The 14,859-nt window shown below is 41.2% G+C and overlaps 1 protein-coding gene across 1 annotated transcript in view; it reads right to left on the bottom strand.

The window, feature by feature from the left end:
* Positions 1–289: 289 nt before the first annotated feature.
* Positions 290–14,859, bottom strand: part of GUCA1C (guanylate cyclase activator 1C) — a gene marked incomplete at its 5' end in the record, with an annotated part of 199,750 nt that continues 185,180 nt past the window's right edge. Inside the window, 2 exons of the mRNA XM_082248047.1 lie at positions 290–639; positions 11,280–11,367. Of these exons, the coding sequence (XP_082104173.1) occupies positions 506–639; positions 11,280–11,367 (222 nt within the window). The 3' untranslated portion in view covers positions 290–505. The remainder of the gene's footprint in view (positions 640–11,279; positions 11,368–14,859) is intronic.

Here is a 14,859-nt window from a genome sequence, read left to right on the forward strand (position 1 = left end):
AATACGAAAAAATGCTGCAATGCATCCAATTGTCTTTTGTTCGTCATCTTCAGCTTTTATCAGAATGACCGTGACCTTTTCAGAAACTTTTTTTTTTTTTTTTTAAATCTGTCAGGTTAGCAGAGAAGTTTATTGCTAATGAAAGTAGCGGTTAGTTACACAAAAAGGTCAGACAGCCCCTCCTTTTCTCCTAACTAATCCAGATGAAAGTCAATTCCTTTTAAATTCATTTAAACTGGATTTGAATCAATTAATATCCAAAAGATTACTTTTCCCTGGCCTACTGAAACCTGGTACAGCCTTGTTATATTACATAAGAAATGTATTATTCCTTCAAGAGAAGGCTTCGAAAGATTGCACCACTTATACCTTACTACCCGCCGTACTTATTATAATCTCTGAGAGATCAAAAGGAAAATCCTCATGCAACATGACATCTTCTCACTGCAGAAAGGCATCTTCTTGTAGGAAGACGGGTAGAGATATCCTAGATAGGGAACATCCTTTAAGGAACACTCCTCCGTCTTCCATTTTGTATTGTTTTCAACACATTGGAGAGATCGAAGCTTTTAGAAATGAGTTCAAGAAGGTCAGGATCCTTTTGTATTCCACCGATAAACTCATCTAATGTCAGTTCCCCTAAAAAAAAAAAAAAGACAAAAATGTTAAATGCATTACATATATAAGCAATGGATAATGGGCATTCTCTGTTTTCATAGCAAATTAATAAATATGGTGAAGCAGCAAGCTGGTGTTATCCTGGGGCTGCTTCCAGGTGGTATTGAGAAGGCCGAACATAGTTTTTTTTGTATAAAGCAGCATTACTTTGATAGAGTTAACTACAGTGGTGCATTTATTAGCAACTATACTTACTGTGGGCTCAGAAGCCATCTGTGTATTTAGGGGCAATAGAAAATGAAACGGGCATAGCAGTCTATTCTACCTTTGATATAGTTGATATATTCTGATGATTTTATAGTAATTTATACACTCCTAAAAGAGCATACTCAGATAAACAACATATAATTATCAGTTTTGGTGCAGGGAAATATAGGTTGAAATCCTGTTGGAGTTACTTGCCCTTTTGAGCCCAAGGAGGGGATGGTCTCCCTGCAGAGGTATATACAACTTATAAGGGAAATCTCTTACCATCATTATTACACTATTAATGCATCTTTTGAGCTCAATGAGCCCAATTCCTCAGGTTCTATGAAAATAGTTCTATGGAAATAGTGTAGTGTAGATGGGCTGAGTGATTGTTCCAAGTATGTGAGGACCACCTCCTCACCGAACCAAACCTGCCATTGGGAGAGCAGACAAATGTATTTGATGAATCAAAAGATCAGTCTTTCTAAATAACTAAAATAAACCCCAATAAGCATTTTATATGTGTTTGAGTTAAAGAAAGAATTTTTGTGACTTATTGTGTGGAGTATATCTAAATGAATGCCTACCGTGTCTTATAGAGACACATACAACTGTCCTACCGTGTAGTAAAGTCCTAATAAAGTAAAGTCCTAGTAAAGTCCTAATAAAGACCCTGGAAACAGGGTATTTTAAAGATTAAGCAATTGTATTAAAATGCTTCCCTTAAATAATTTCAACAGCTACGAGAAGAGTTCTCTATACCTAAAGATTTTGTTAGTATTTACAATTGCATCTTGCACTCGACTCCCAGTAGAAGATAACATCTATGAGATGTTCTAAGAAACTCATGGTAAAGGATGTAGTGTTGTCTGATCATACAAAGTGTTTTATTTCCTCTAATGCATAAGTATCAAATTAAATATACCCTGAAATGCAGAGCAACGGTCTTGAGACATAGGCAATGTAGAAGAGGATGAATGGTCCAAGATATTAAGGAAGATTCCCTCTGTCTTGATATAAGCTTCTCAGAGAGTAACTAAGTTATTTACAGTATTTCCATGGGGCATATCAAACTGCCCATTTACTTTACATGGCAAGCCTTCAGGGTAACCCTAATTGTACTAGATGTGGACAGACAATGAGAGATTTTATACGTAATTTTTGGAGGTATTGGAGGTATCCTAAATTCGTATTGGAAAGATGCTGCTTCCAAATCAAAATGTTGCATTTAATGCATATATTTGTATTTTAGGCTACCTAGACATTCTGGAAAAAAATCTGAGATGGGAGCTTTAGAATGTTATTTCCTGCTAGGAAATAGATCCACAATTTAGCCACATCCATTGACGGTAGCATAATGGGCAGGGCCGATCCTGAGCGGGTGCGGAGGGTGCAGCGCACCCAGGCGCATCACTGTGTTAAAAAGGGGGGGCGCCGCCGGGCCGGCCGAAGCTGGCAGTGACTCAGAGTTACTGTATGTAAATTAGTATTAGCTCCCTCCCCGCTTCCCAACACTGTCAGCCCGCACGGTTACTGACCAGTCCGGCCGGGCGGCAGCCGCAGCGCAGGGCAGCCTCTCTGCTTTGTTCCTCCATGATCCAGGCCTGCTGTATCACTGGTTGCTATGCTAGGACCGCTTAGCGTCTAGCAACCAGTGACGTCATATGCCCGGGCCGGCCCACCGCCCCAACATTCAGAGCGGAGGAGGAATCTACAATATTCCTCCGCGTCCGCCTAGTAAACAGTGTTGGGGGCGGGCTGGCGCTCCACCCCCACCCCCTCCAGCAGCGCGCTGTGCGTTGGAGGAGCCCCTGAAACGAAAGTAAGAAGAAGAAGACCGCCTGACGTGCCTCGGTGGTGCCTGGCCTCTTGCCTGAAGAGAAGAGGAACCAAGAAGAACTGCCCTGCAACTGAAGAAACTGGCATCTGGTCTGTCTGCTGCGTGCTGCTAGTTCTCAGGTAAGGTAAGACATTGAAAAAGAAATGACAACAACAATGTTATTGAAGCTCACTCAGCCGCCCTCAGGCCTCAGCAACACCTGGCTGACAGACCCCACAGTGCCCTCTCCCCTCTGCCCACCACAGCACCTGCCCACCTGCCAACACAGCGCCTGCCACCACAGCGCCTGCCATCACAGCGCCTGCCACCACAGTGCCTGCCACCACAGCGCCTGCTACCACAGCACCTGACCATCTCCCCCCCTGTACCATGTCCGCAGCCTGAGACAGCTCCCCCCTGTACCATGTCCGCAGCCTGAGACAGCTCCCCCCTATACCATGTCCGCAGCCTGAGACATCTCCCCCCTGTACCATGTCCGCAGCCTGAGACAGCTCCCCCCTGTACCATGTCCGCAGCCTGAGACATCTCCCCCCTGTACCATGTCCGCAGCCTGAGACAGCTCCCCCCTGTACCATGTCCGCAGCCTGAGACATCTCCCCCCTGTACCATGTCCGCCTGAGACATCTCCCCCCTATACCATGTCCGCAGCCTGAGACATCTCCCCCCTATACCATGTCCGCAGCCTGAGACATCTCCCCCCTGTACCATGTCCGCAGCCTGAGACATCTCCCCCCTGTACCATATCCACAGCCTGAGACATCTCCCCCCTGTACCATGTCCGCAGCCTGAGACAGCTCCCCCCTGTACCATGTCCGCAGCCTGAGACATCTCCCCCCTGTACCATGTCTGCAGCCTGAGACAGCTCCCCCCTGTACCATGTCCACAGCCTGAGACAGCTCCCCCCTGTACCATGTCCGCAGCCTGAGACATCTCCCCCCTGTACCATGTCCTCAGCCTGAGACATCTCCCCCCTGTACCATGTCCACAGCCTGAGACATCTCCCCCCTGTACCATGTCCGCAGCCTGAGACAGCTCCCCCCTGTACCATGTCCACAGCCTGAGACAGCTCCCCCCTATACCATGTCCGCAGCCTGAGACATCTCCCCCCTGTACCATGTCCGCAGCCTGAGACAGCTCCCCCCTGTACCATGTCCGCAGCCTGAGACAGCTCCCCCCTGTACCATGTCCACAGCCTGAGACATCTCCCCCCTGTACCATGTCCGCAGCCTGAGACAGCTTCCCCCTGTACCATGTCCGCAGCCTGAGACAGCTCCCCCCTGTACCATGTCCGCAGCCTGAGACAGCTCCCCCCTGTACCATGTCCGCAGCCTGAGACAGCTCCCCCCTGTACCATGTCCGCAGCCTGAGACATCTTCCCCCTGTACCATGTCCACAGCCTGAGACATCTCCCCCCCCCTGTACCATTTCCGCAGCTTCAGACATCTCCCCCCTGTACCATGTCCACAGCCTCAGACATCTTACCATGTCCGCAGCCTGAGACATCTCCCCCCTGTACCATGTCCACATCCTCAGACATCTCCCCCCTGTACCATGTCCGCAGCCTCAGACATCTCCCCCCTGTACCATGTCCGCAGCCTCAGACATCTCCCCCCTTTACCATGTCCGCAGCCTCAGACACCCCCCCCCCCTGTACCATGTCCGCAGCCTCAGACATCTCCCCCTGTACCATGTCTGCAGCCTCAGACATCTCCCCCCTGTACCATGTCCACAGCCTCAGACATCTCCCCCCTGTACCATGTGCACAACCTCAGACATCTCCCCCTTTACCATGTCCGCAGCCTCAGACATCTCCCCCCCTGTACCATGTCCGCAGCCTCAGACATCTCCCCCCTGTACCATGTCCGCAGCCTCAGACATCTCCCCCACTGTACCATGTCCACAGCCTGAGACATCTCCCCCCTGTACCATGTCCGCAGCCTGAGACATCTCCCCCCCTGTACCATGTCCGCAGCCTGAGACAGCTCCCCCCTGTACCATGTCCGCAGCCTTAGACAGCTCCCCCCTATACCATGTCCGCAGCCTGAGACATCTCCCCCCCGTACCATGTCCGCAGCCTCAGACATCTCCCCCCTGTACCATGTCCGCAGCCTCAGACATCTCCCCCCTGTACCATGTCCGCAGCCTCAGACATCTCCCCCCTGTACCATGTCCGCAGCCTGAGACAGCTCCCCTCTGTACCATGTCCGCAGCCTCAGACAGCTCCCCCCTGTACCATGTCCACAGCCTCAGACATCTCCCTGTACCATGTCCGCAGCCTGAGACAGCTCCTCCCTGTACCATGTCCACAGCCTCAGACATCTCCCCCCTGTACCATGTCCGCAGCCTCAGACATCGCTCCCCTATACCATGTCCGCAGCCTCAGGCATCTCCCCCCCTGTACCATGTCCACAGCCTCAGACATCTCCCTGTACCATGTCCGCAGCCTGAGACAGCTCCTCCCTGTACCATGTCCACAGCCTCAGACATCTCCCCCCTGTACCATGTCCGCAGCCTCAGACATCTCCCCCCTGTACCATGTCCGCAGCCTCAGACACCTCCCCCCTGTACCATGTCCATTTGGTGGGCACTGGTAAGCTGCATTTGGTGGGCACTGGTAAGCTGCATTTGGTGGGCACTGGTAAGCTGCATTTGGTGGGCACTGGTAATCTGCATTTGGTGGGCACTGGTAGGCTGAATTTGGTTGGCACTGATAAGGCTGCATTTGGTGGGCACTGGTAAGCTACATTTAGTGGGCTCTGGTAAGCTGCATTTGGTGGGCACTGGTAGGCTGCATTTGGTGGGCACTGGTAATCTGCATTTGGTGGGCACTGATGTGGCTGCATTTGGTGGGCACTGATGAGGCTGCATTTGGTGGGCACTGATGAGGCTGCATCAATGCATTGATCTCTTGTATCATATCCGCAGTCTCTGACCATCTCTTGTATCAAGTCTGCAGTCTCTTACCATCTCCTGTCTGGGGGCTCTGTCTAACAGACTCTCTAACAGATATCCTCTCTGTGTCCATTAGAGAGACCCCCCTCCAGTTCCCATTAGAGTACTCTGCTTCTCTTACTATAATTTGTTTATTGTTAAGAGATCGTGGGAGGGTCCCGGGGGAAGGACGACTTCTTAGGGGAGCATCTCTGTGTTTGAGCCACTGACATAGAAACATTTGTAAAGGGGAGGAGTTAGTGAGATGACCACGCCCATGTGGGGGCGCCATAAAACTTTCTGCACCCAGGCGCCTGTGACCCTAGGATCGGCCCTGATAATGGGTATCAGCAGTCAATTTAAATTGGGATTCCAGGAGAAAAACATTACTGTCAGCTGTAATATTCTGGCTCTGCTTCTTTGAGTTGGGGCCAGTTTACAGTGAAGAATAGTGTCGTTTACTCTCCCCATTTCTCCAACTCATGTATTCACAAAACACCTTGTATTCTTTTCAGAGAATACAAGGAGTTCTGTGAGTGGACAAGGGGTGGTCCTGTCGCTCATCTGCCTTTCCCTCTACCTCTATGCAGTTACAGAATACCTTTCATTCTAGAAAAATAATACAGGACATTTTATAAATAGATGAGGGACGGCAAGGGGGGGCCTAAACAACACTATCCCTCACTGTATGGGGGCTAGAATTCACAGCAGAAAATCAGGAAGATTAAAGCTGACAGCAGTATATGGCATGAACACAACTAAAATTTTTAGCACCTCCAGCAGCCATTCAGACATAGAGGTAACTTTTGAAAACAAATTTTTTCCCCTTGTGTTCTACTTCAATTTTAAAGTTAGAACAGCTGAATTTGCATAATGGAGCTCAAAAAAAAGTAAAATCATGAGCAAAATTGCTTCAGGCACCAAGTCACATACAGAATTATGAATATGAGAGATGCTACAAGTTCTGGTCATGTTAAAGTAATAAAAAAAATAGTTTTATATTTTTTGTACAATGTTTAATCATGTAAGGTAAGATTTTGTTTGGAATTTTTTATGGGGAAGTTATTTTTTTCTGTATTGTGATGTTTTTCTAAGGTATGGTTGTTTGTCAGGAAAAAAACCCCTTTTAATAAATAAAAAAAATAAAAAAAAGAATTAAAAAAAGATATGTGCCCATGCTATTTATTCTATATTAGATATAGATTAGATATATTAGATAAGAAAAAGACAGCATTGTAAATGTTTACTGTGAATTAAGTTATATTTTAGGTTTACACACACTTTGAAGAGTTTATAAAACATTATTTACATGAATGTCAGAAGTACTTGCACAAGCTAAATGAAATTGTTTAAGTGATAATTGTTATTATCGCTGAAATACCTCAGTGAGAAGACTATATGGCATTTTTGGTACCTGATGAAGTTTAATGATACAGGAATTACTCTCTTACAAAATTGATGGTGCCATTTTATTCAGCTTGTACAAATGTTTTATAAATAGATTCCATAGTGTTCTCTAATTTAGCACCTTGTTAAACTCTATAACTGTCCTTAGCTAGCTATTTTTATAAAGTTTTTTACAGATTGTACAAATTTTTTTTTTTTTTTTTAGGTAAACATTTAAATTTTTAGAATTGTGAATGTTAACTCAAATGCAAAATTAAAAAAAAATCTACATTTTGGTTTTGTACCAGAAACATTAGGTTTTTATTTATGGTAAAGAAGGCACTTTTCAGAATAACATTGGTACTTTATAGCCTGCAGCAGAGAAGCACGGTGGACGTTCCTTGCAACTTTGGGGCTGCATTCTGTACTTGGTCATGAACAATGTTGTCCTCAATGTTGTGAGGTACAAGCAGATAATTATCCATCATGCCATACCATAAGGCAGCCATATCATAAGGGAGACAATTGACCTCAAATTCATTCTACACTACGACCCCAAACATGCAGCCAGTTTTAATAAAAACTATCTTCAGTGTAAAGAAGAACTGGATATTTGGAAGAACCTATCTGCCATGTTCCTTCAAAAACTGTGTGTAATTGTACGCAGAAGAATTGGTGCTGTTTTGCAGGCAAAGGGCAGTAACACAAAATATAGATTTGATTTGGATTTATTTTTTGTTCACAATTACTTTCCATTTTGATAATTGATAAAAACAAACTATTAACACTTCTATCTCTGAAAGCATTTTTAATTTACAGCATCTTTCAAAACTTGCCTACAATTTTTGCACAGTAGTGTAGTCTCACGTCTTTACCATAATAGTGACAGCAAATGTATTACTTATAGTACATAATTAAGACCTATGTTTTGCTTTTTGTTTTAGTTTTTGGAGGAGGGGGAAGGCTTTCTCTTGGTGATATTGTATTCCTAGAGTATTATAACTTTCTCTATTTTTTTAAAGGATTTTCAATATTTAAACAATTGATACTTTGTTAAAACTGTGAACTTCAAGGGAAACAGTAGCTGTGACTGCCAGAAATCCCAGAAATCTGGGCCTGCCAAACCGTTCAGCAGACCTAATTTAGTCCATATAGTAACCCTTCTACCTAAAATACACTGCTCAAAAAAATTCAAGGAAAACTTTGAAACATATCAGATCTCAATGGGGAAAAATATCATGCTGGATATCTATACTGGTATGGACTGGGTGATGTGTTAGAAATGAAAGGATAGTACGTCGTTTGATGGAAATGCAAGTCATCACCCTACAGAGGACTGAATTCAAAGACACCCCAAAAATCAAAGTGAAAAAAATGAAGCAGCAGGCTAGTTAATTTTGCTGAAATTTTATTGCCGCAACTCAAAATGGTACTCAGTAGTTGGTATGGCCCCCACATGCTTGTATGCATGCCTGACAACTTCGGGGCATGTTCCTAATGAGATGACAGATGGTCTCCGGGGTATTTCCTATTCCTATTTTAACAGTGTTTATTGAATACAAAAAGCACTGTCATTATCTAAGATGTACCAAATACTTCATTGATAGTCAAGGAGACTCCAGAAAGGAAAAGTCCACAATGAAAGTCTCTAGATTATCTCAGTGCATGATTAAAGTATATTTAAAGGCACCATTTTTTTTTTAATGGCATTGGGAAAGGGTTATAATCCTTGCTCAACTGTATCTTATTGGGCAGATTCTCCTTCACATTCTGTTCTATAGAGCCAACAGAAATAGAGAATACATGGCTTTAAAGTGAGGGAAATCCGTTCTTAAAAAGTTGTCACCAAAACAAATATCCCATTCCTATTTTGGTGACAACTTTTCTCACTTTCCGCCCCAGTGAAAATGGTGCCTAGGACAAATAGAGAGAATGGAAGAGCAGAGAGCAATAAACACCTAACCAAATAAAAAAAACAAAAAAAAAAAAAAAACGTGTTGACTCTAGATGCAATCTTTTTTTGGGCATTTCATTTCTGTTCCCAGATAAGTTACCCCAGCAATTCACACTGAGAAAAAGCCTCACAAGCATGACCATTGCAACATGTTCAGATTAGGGCTTGTGTAGATGAGTTTAAGACCTTTAGATGTCTCCGATATGTTTTGACTCATGTTTGAGGTATTTTACTTTGTTTTTTGATGCTCAATGAGTTGTTTCATACCACATATGGATCTTATCAATCTGCTTCAAGTTGCTTTTGCATTTACCTTGGCTTGTATAGGGCAAAAGCAGGTCAATTGCAAGCAGAAGTTCCTGTACATGGGCCTTTATGCTAACTGGAGCTTTGAAACCGAATAGGACTTATTAGCTAGGTAAAAAAAAGGAGTCCCCAGGAATTTGGGCATGGGTGCTGATTTGACTGTTGCTAACCCTTAAAAGCCCAATTCACAGCTTTTACTCTTGAATGTCTGCTTCCATGTATTTACTATTTTATCTCCAAATCTTCATTTCTGCATTGTTCCATGAGCCATAACAGCTCTCATGAGATGCAATTGTCCTTCATGACATTCCATATATTATTGTTTGCTGCTACGATTTCCCCTACTATGATTCTCATCACTCATTTTCTTTTTTGGTCAAGTTCAGTGTTACCCGGAAGATATGAGATTTAATTTACCTCAGACAATATTTGGGTTAAAAATGAATGAAAGCTTCAAAACAGCAATTATTTTATTAGTATATAGTCTGAAAGCCTAAATTAATTTACAACAATCTATCTATGGTACATACAACAAAATGGAAAATATTCCTAGTTTAACTGAACAAGTATAAAGTATATACTCATATACAAACACAATACGACCGACACAAAGAGGACAAGCAATGTATACCTTAAACGTTCATAATTACCCTTCCCTTGAGTGTTTCATCCTGGTCTGCCATGCAAGAGAGGAAGTCCCTCTCCCCTCACCTACACTAATATAGAACCATATCGCATAAACTTGTATAGGGCTATTCTGATTGGTTCAGCTATCCTGCCCTGTTCCTCCCTCTGGGCGTATCTCGTTCAGGATTGGACAACTTCCTCCTCGCCTAGCTTAGCATAATTCAGCCCCTATATTGAGCATAACCCAGCCTCTCCATAGCCCTCCTCTCTGGGGGGGGGGGGGGATTAATCATGCTAAGTCAGCTGCTGGGCAAATTGCCCATCCCTGAATCGACGATCACCTTCATTGCATATCTAAAGACTGAGTCTTTGAATTAGAGGGCGAGATAAAGGAATGACCTGTCATGGACGATTATCAGTTATTTTCTGGCCCCGTAATGTCTGGCTCACAGGAACTTAAGTACAGAATGATACTATTTGGCATATCAGTTTGTTTTCTAGTGTAAATAGCAGGGCTGGCATTTCAAATGGACTTGTTAATCAAGTTACTATTGCCTGCAGACTGAAGTCACACAACTTCCAAATCTACCAATCATATAGCAAATATGAGTTTTGAAATCAAAAATGTGTACATTTATATTTACATTAATGTTTACAATTACAAAATGGAGATTTATACATAAACTCCTACTCAGACAACAGTCTAATGGAGATTACACATAAACTCATAAGGCAACATCAAGTACTATAACTATTACCAATAAACATAAACAAACAAATGAAACTAGTCTATTTTGGCCTCATGCACATTGGACATTTTGCAAACTTTCCAAGAAGCCTTTCCTCCTGGCAGCAGCGTTTTTGCAAAAAAAAAAACAAAAAACGCTTGTAAAAGTGTCTAACACCTTTACAATCATTTAGGTGTGTTGACAGGCATCAAGAGTTTGGGCGTTAATTCATTTATTTGACTAGAATAGTAATTTAATCTTGCAACTGAAATTAATTAACTCTCAAGCACTAAACACGCCTTAGTGTTAACAAGCATTTAGACAAGTTTACAAGCGTCAAGCATTTTTTATGCCAAAGCTCTGCTGCTCCTAGACGCTCTGGCAGTGTTTTTTTTTTTTTTTTTTTTTCTTGCCTCTAAACTCTCTTGCCACTAAAAGCTGCTAAATATCTGTGTGCATGAACTAACATGCAGGGAAAAAAAAAAACATCGGACAAGGAGCAACAGTAAAAATGTCCAGTGTGCATGAGGCCTTAAAATTTAAAACATGTTAAATTTTTTTAATTATTTTGTGTCCTGCGAATGCAATTAAAAAAAAAAAAAAAAAACATACACATAAAATCAGACTAAATTTAATTTACCATCTCCATTGACATCAATTTTTTTGAACAACAAGGCGGTGAATTCTTCAGGGTTCATACCCTGGTGACCGTTTATAGCTTGAACAGCCTATAAAAAAAAACAAATAAAAACATATTTTATTTAAGTTAAGTTATTTAATCTGCTCTTTCAGTAATCAATAACCAAACAGTGTTTCTAATCCTGGCATTCATGTACTTTTGGGTGGTAGAACCACTTCATGATAAAATTAGGTCTAAGCAATGATTCTTCTAGGGTTCCTATGAAGCAAACTCTGTAGAATTCTTCTCTTACTGAAATTCTTGATAGCAGATTATTCAATTAGAGCTCAGAGTTTGAGCTGTATCCATAGTTTGTGTTAACAGTAGGAACGAAGAATTCTAACTGCTTGTAGACCAAGTAAGCTATGTAGGGTTCCAGGAAACCTCTTTAGGCATATCCTTTATATCCTATGGCAATGTTCTCTATCTACCCACAGAAGCTCCTGGGACAGACTGCTACTTTGGCTATCAGTAATAGCTTGTGAATATTACTGATAAAAACATTGTAAAAATATGATTAAGTTTTTTAAAAATGAAATAAATGTTTTAAACTTTTTTTTAATACATTTTTTAGTATGAAGTGATACACAATTGAGCAAAGTAAACAAAAATGTAACTCTTTTGCAATAAAAAAAACTCTAAAAATATTTTACAAGGAAAGAAAAACTAGCCTAACTAGCGAATAAATAGGATTAAGTAGGGAATCAAAAGTAATAGTACAATTTTGTAATGTGGTTTGTCCTGCTTGTATTGGAAAACTACTTTTACTTTAGCGCTAAACAGGACAAATCGCATAATAAAATGTAGTTTTTATTTACAGTAGCAGCACTGTTTTAAAATCACAGCTGGTTTATTTGTACAGAAAATATTTTTAAAGGTCAAATAGTAGTAGTTAGTATTTAAAAAAAAAAAAAGCCATCCCCCTCCCCCACATTGCTCCTACTGTATAAATACGTCCCATTCAAGTCTATGGAATATGTGTGTATTGTGAGCAGATTTTTATTGTACAGACTGCAGACATGAGGCTACTGCCAATAGCGGAGGTTAAGCTGGCTTTATTATGGAATTATATTCAAAATTTTTCTTTTTACGAACTCTCATTCAATTTCCTAACCGTTAGTAGTGCCAATTTGATGTTTTTCAACCTCAGTGATGAGAAACTTCAAAGGTACAGGATGAAAATTTTGTAGAATTCCCGACTGAACAAGTTTCTCAAAAATCTACTAGTGTACAGCTGAAGTGGTTAGGAATAGGCACATACACAATTAAAAATTCAGTGCAAAGCAGACATTTTGCAGATGGTTTAGTGTAGAGAATACAATACTAGTTAGCATGTGATCTCTAAAGAGCTTTCTAAATTAGGAAAATATTTCATACATTATTTTACATAATATTCAGTGACATTTTTAACCACTTGTCCATACAAAATGTCTTTAATTGTAAGATGTTTGTGGGTTTCCTTGCATGAACTGCCCATTTAAAAATTCCCACACAAAATTTTAATGGGAATCAAATTAGGATTTTCACTAGACCAGTCTAAAATACATATTAATTTATTATTTTTCAGCCATTCTATGGTGGGTTTGCTAGTGAGCTTTAGATAATTTTTGTGTTGAAAGTCTCATTTTTGGTTTAACTTCAACTTTTAGAAAGATGGCCTCCCATTCACATCAAGCACACTTTGATAAGATACAGAGTGTATTGCTGACTTAATGGGTACAAGGCCCTGAAGCAGCAAAGCATCCCCAAACCATAACCTTTGCACCACCATGCTTTACATGCTTTACAGTTGCTATGAAGTTTTTGTCCTGAAATACAGTCTTTGGTTTGTGGCAAACATGTCTACTGTTACTGTGACTAAACAACTCTCTTTTTTTTTAAACAGATAATTTTTATTGCAATAAAGTACAATAAATCACAAACCTAACTCAACCCTTCCACTCTTGCCTCATTAGGTAATCCCAAAAAATGTTACAATAGTTGTAGATACATACAGAATGCGAGGTAGAGACAAATACAACTGTATAGACAACATTTGCAGCTTTAACCTTAGAACCCATCATGTAAGCCAAAGTTTAGTACGTAGGTAACCTCCTGATCACTGAACCGTTGTATCAGCAGTACCTATCCATTGAGTCATCAATCGATCACTCATTAACCCTGTAATATACCCAATACTACAAATTATAAAGGGTTTGAGTGCCTCTCATTGAAGGCAAATTAGTACACCACCCCCCCCCCCCCCAGGCCTTTTCGGGCACTTTTTGTTTACATGTAACAATCAGTATTTTTTGATAGAAAATTTCTTAGAACTCCCAAATTTATATATATTTTTTTAAAGCTGAGACCCTGGAGAATAAATTGGTGGGTGCAAATTTGCAATTTTTTATGTCACACATTGAGTTTTTTAAATGCAATTTTCTTGGGGGAAAAAAAGATTTTTTTATGCAAAAAAAAACACAATACATAACTAAATTTTTTTGGTTAAATATAAAGGATGATGGTACTGGGATGATGCCTGTAGATGCAGGCATCATTCTGGTAAGGAATGTTATAAAAACAGCGCTACCAGGAATGTGAATAAATGAATAATACAATCATCCAATAATGATAAATTAATAATTCAAAATCATCCAATTACTATATGTGATGATATATAATAAAGTGCATTAGTGGTAAAAAAAAGGGTATCAATTTATACATATGAAGCTGCAATAATATCAAAAATTATTTGCAGTGCTAATGGTGCAAAAGTGCTAAATAAAGTGCAGTCCAAAAATAGTCCACTCAAAATTTCAATAAAGTGCTGGATAAAAAGTGCTTGAAGTGCTCCACACAGTGATAAAGGTGCTTCAAAAGACCCTTTTGGGGATCCACTCACCAGACTTTAAGGATAATCAAGCCTCAAATGAGCAGTGGTTTTCCAAAATACAGCCCATAGGGTGTAACGCTCCTGCGTTTTTAGTATAGGCTGGATTTGCAGCTGCAAAATCTCCACTCAGTAGTCATGTAGAGATGTGTTGAATACCAGATCCAACTCTCCAGGACTCATCACCGTGGGCCTGTCAGCTTCAACATACAGATATATACACACTCAATGAGATGTTCCTGGAGTGATAGAATGTATATGATAGTATGAAGGTGATGTGCTGAAGGGACAGGTGTGAACAGTGACAAGGATGGTAATCACTTGATAGGTTTGTATAGGAGAGTTCAAGATGGTATTTAGGAATGCAGATAGGTTAGTATCGAGTATGCTAACAGGTGGTGAGGACAGCAGATGACAAATACAGGATAGAGTAACCCAGTGCAAGGATAGATAGTAGTAGACAGGAGAGCTAGCAATCTATGCAGCAGTGCAGATGATAGATGGTAGTAGGCTCAAGAGCTAGCAATCTATGTAACAGTGCAGATGATAAGATAGTATGGATAGGTAGTAACAGTCCTTAATGTGCATAGGTAGATAGTGCAATAAGGTTATGGAGGGTTCCCCTGCGGGGTACTTATCACTTGTAATGTTAGTAGTTTAGAGAGGTCCAGT

Source organism: Pelophylax lessonae (genome assembly GCF_965119305.1).
Source record: "Pelophylax lessonae genome assembly, chromosome: 2".
Taxonomy (NCBI): domain Eukaryota; kingdom Metazoa; phylum Chordata; class Amphibia; order Anura; family Ranidae; genus Pelophylax; species Pelophylax lessonae.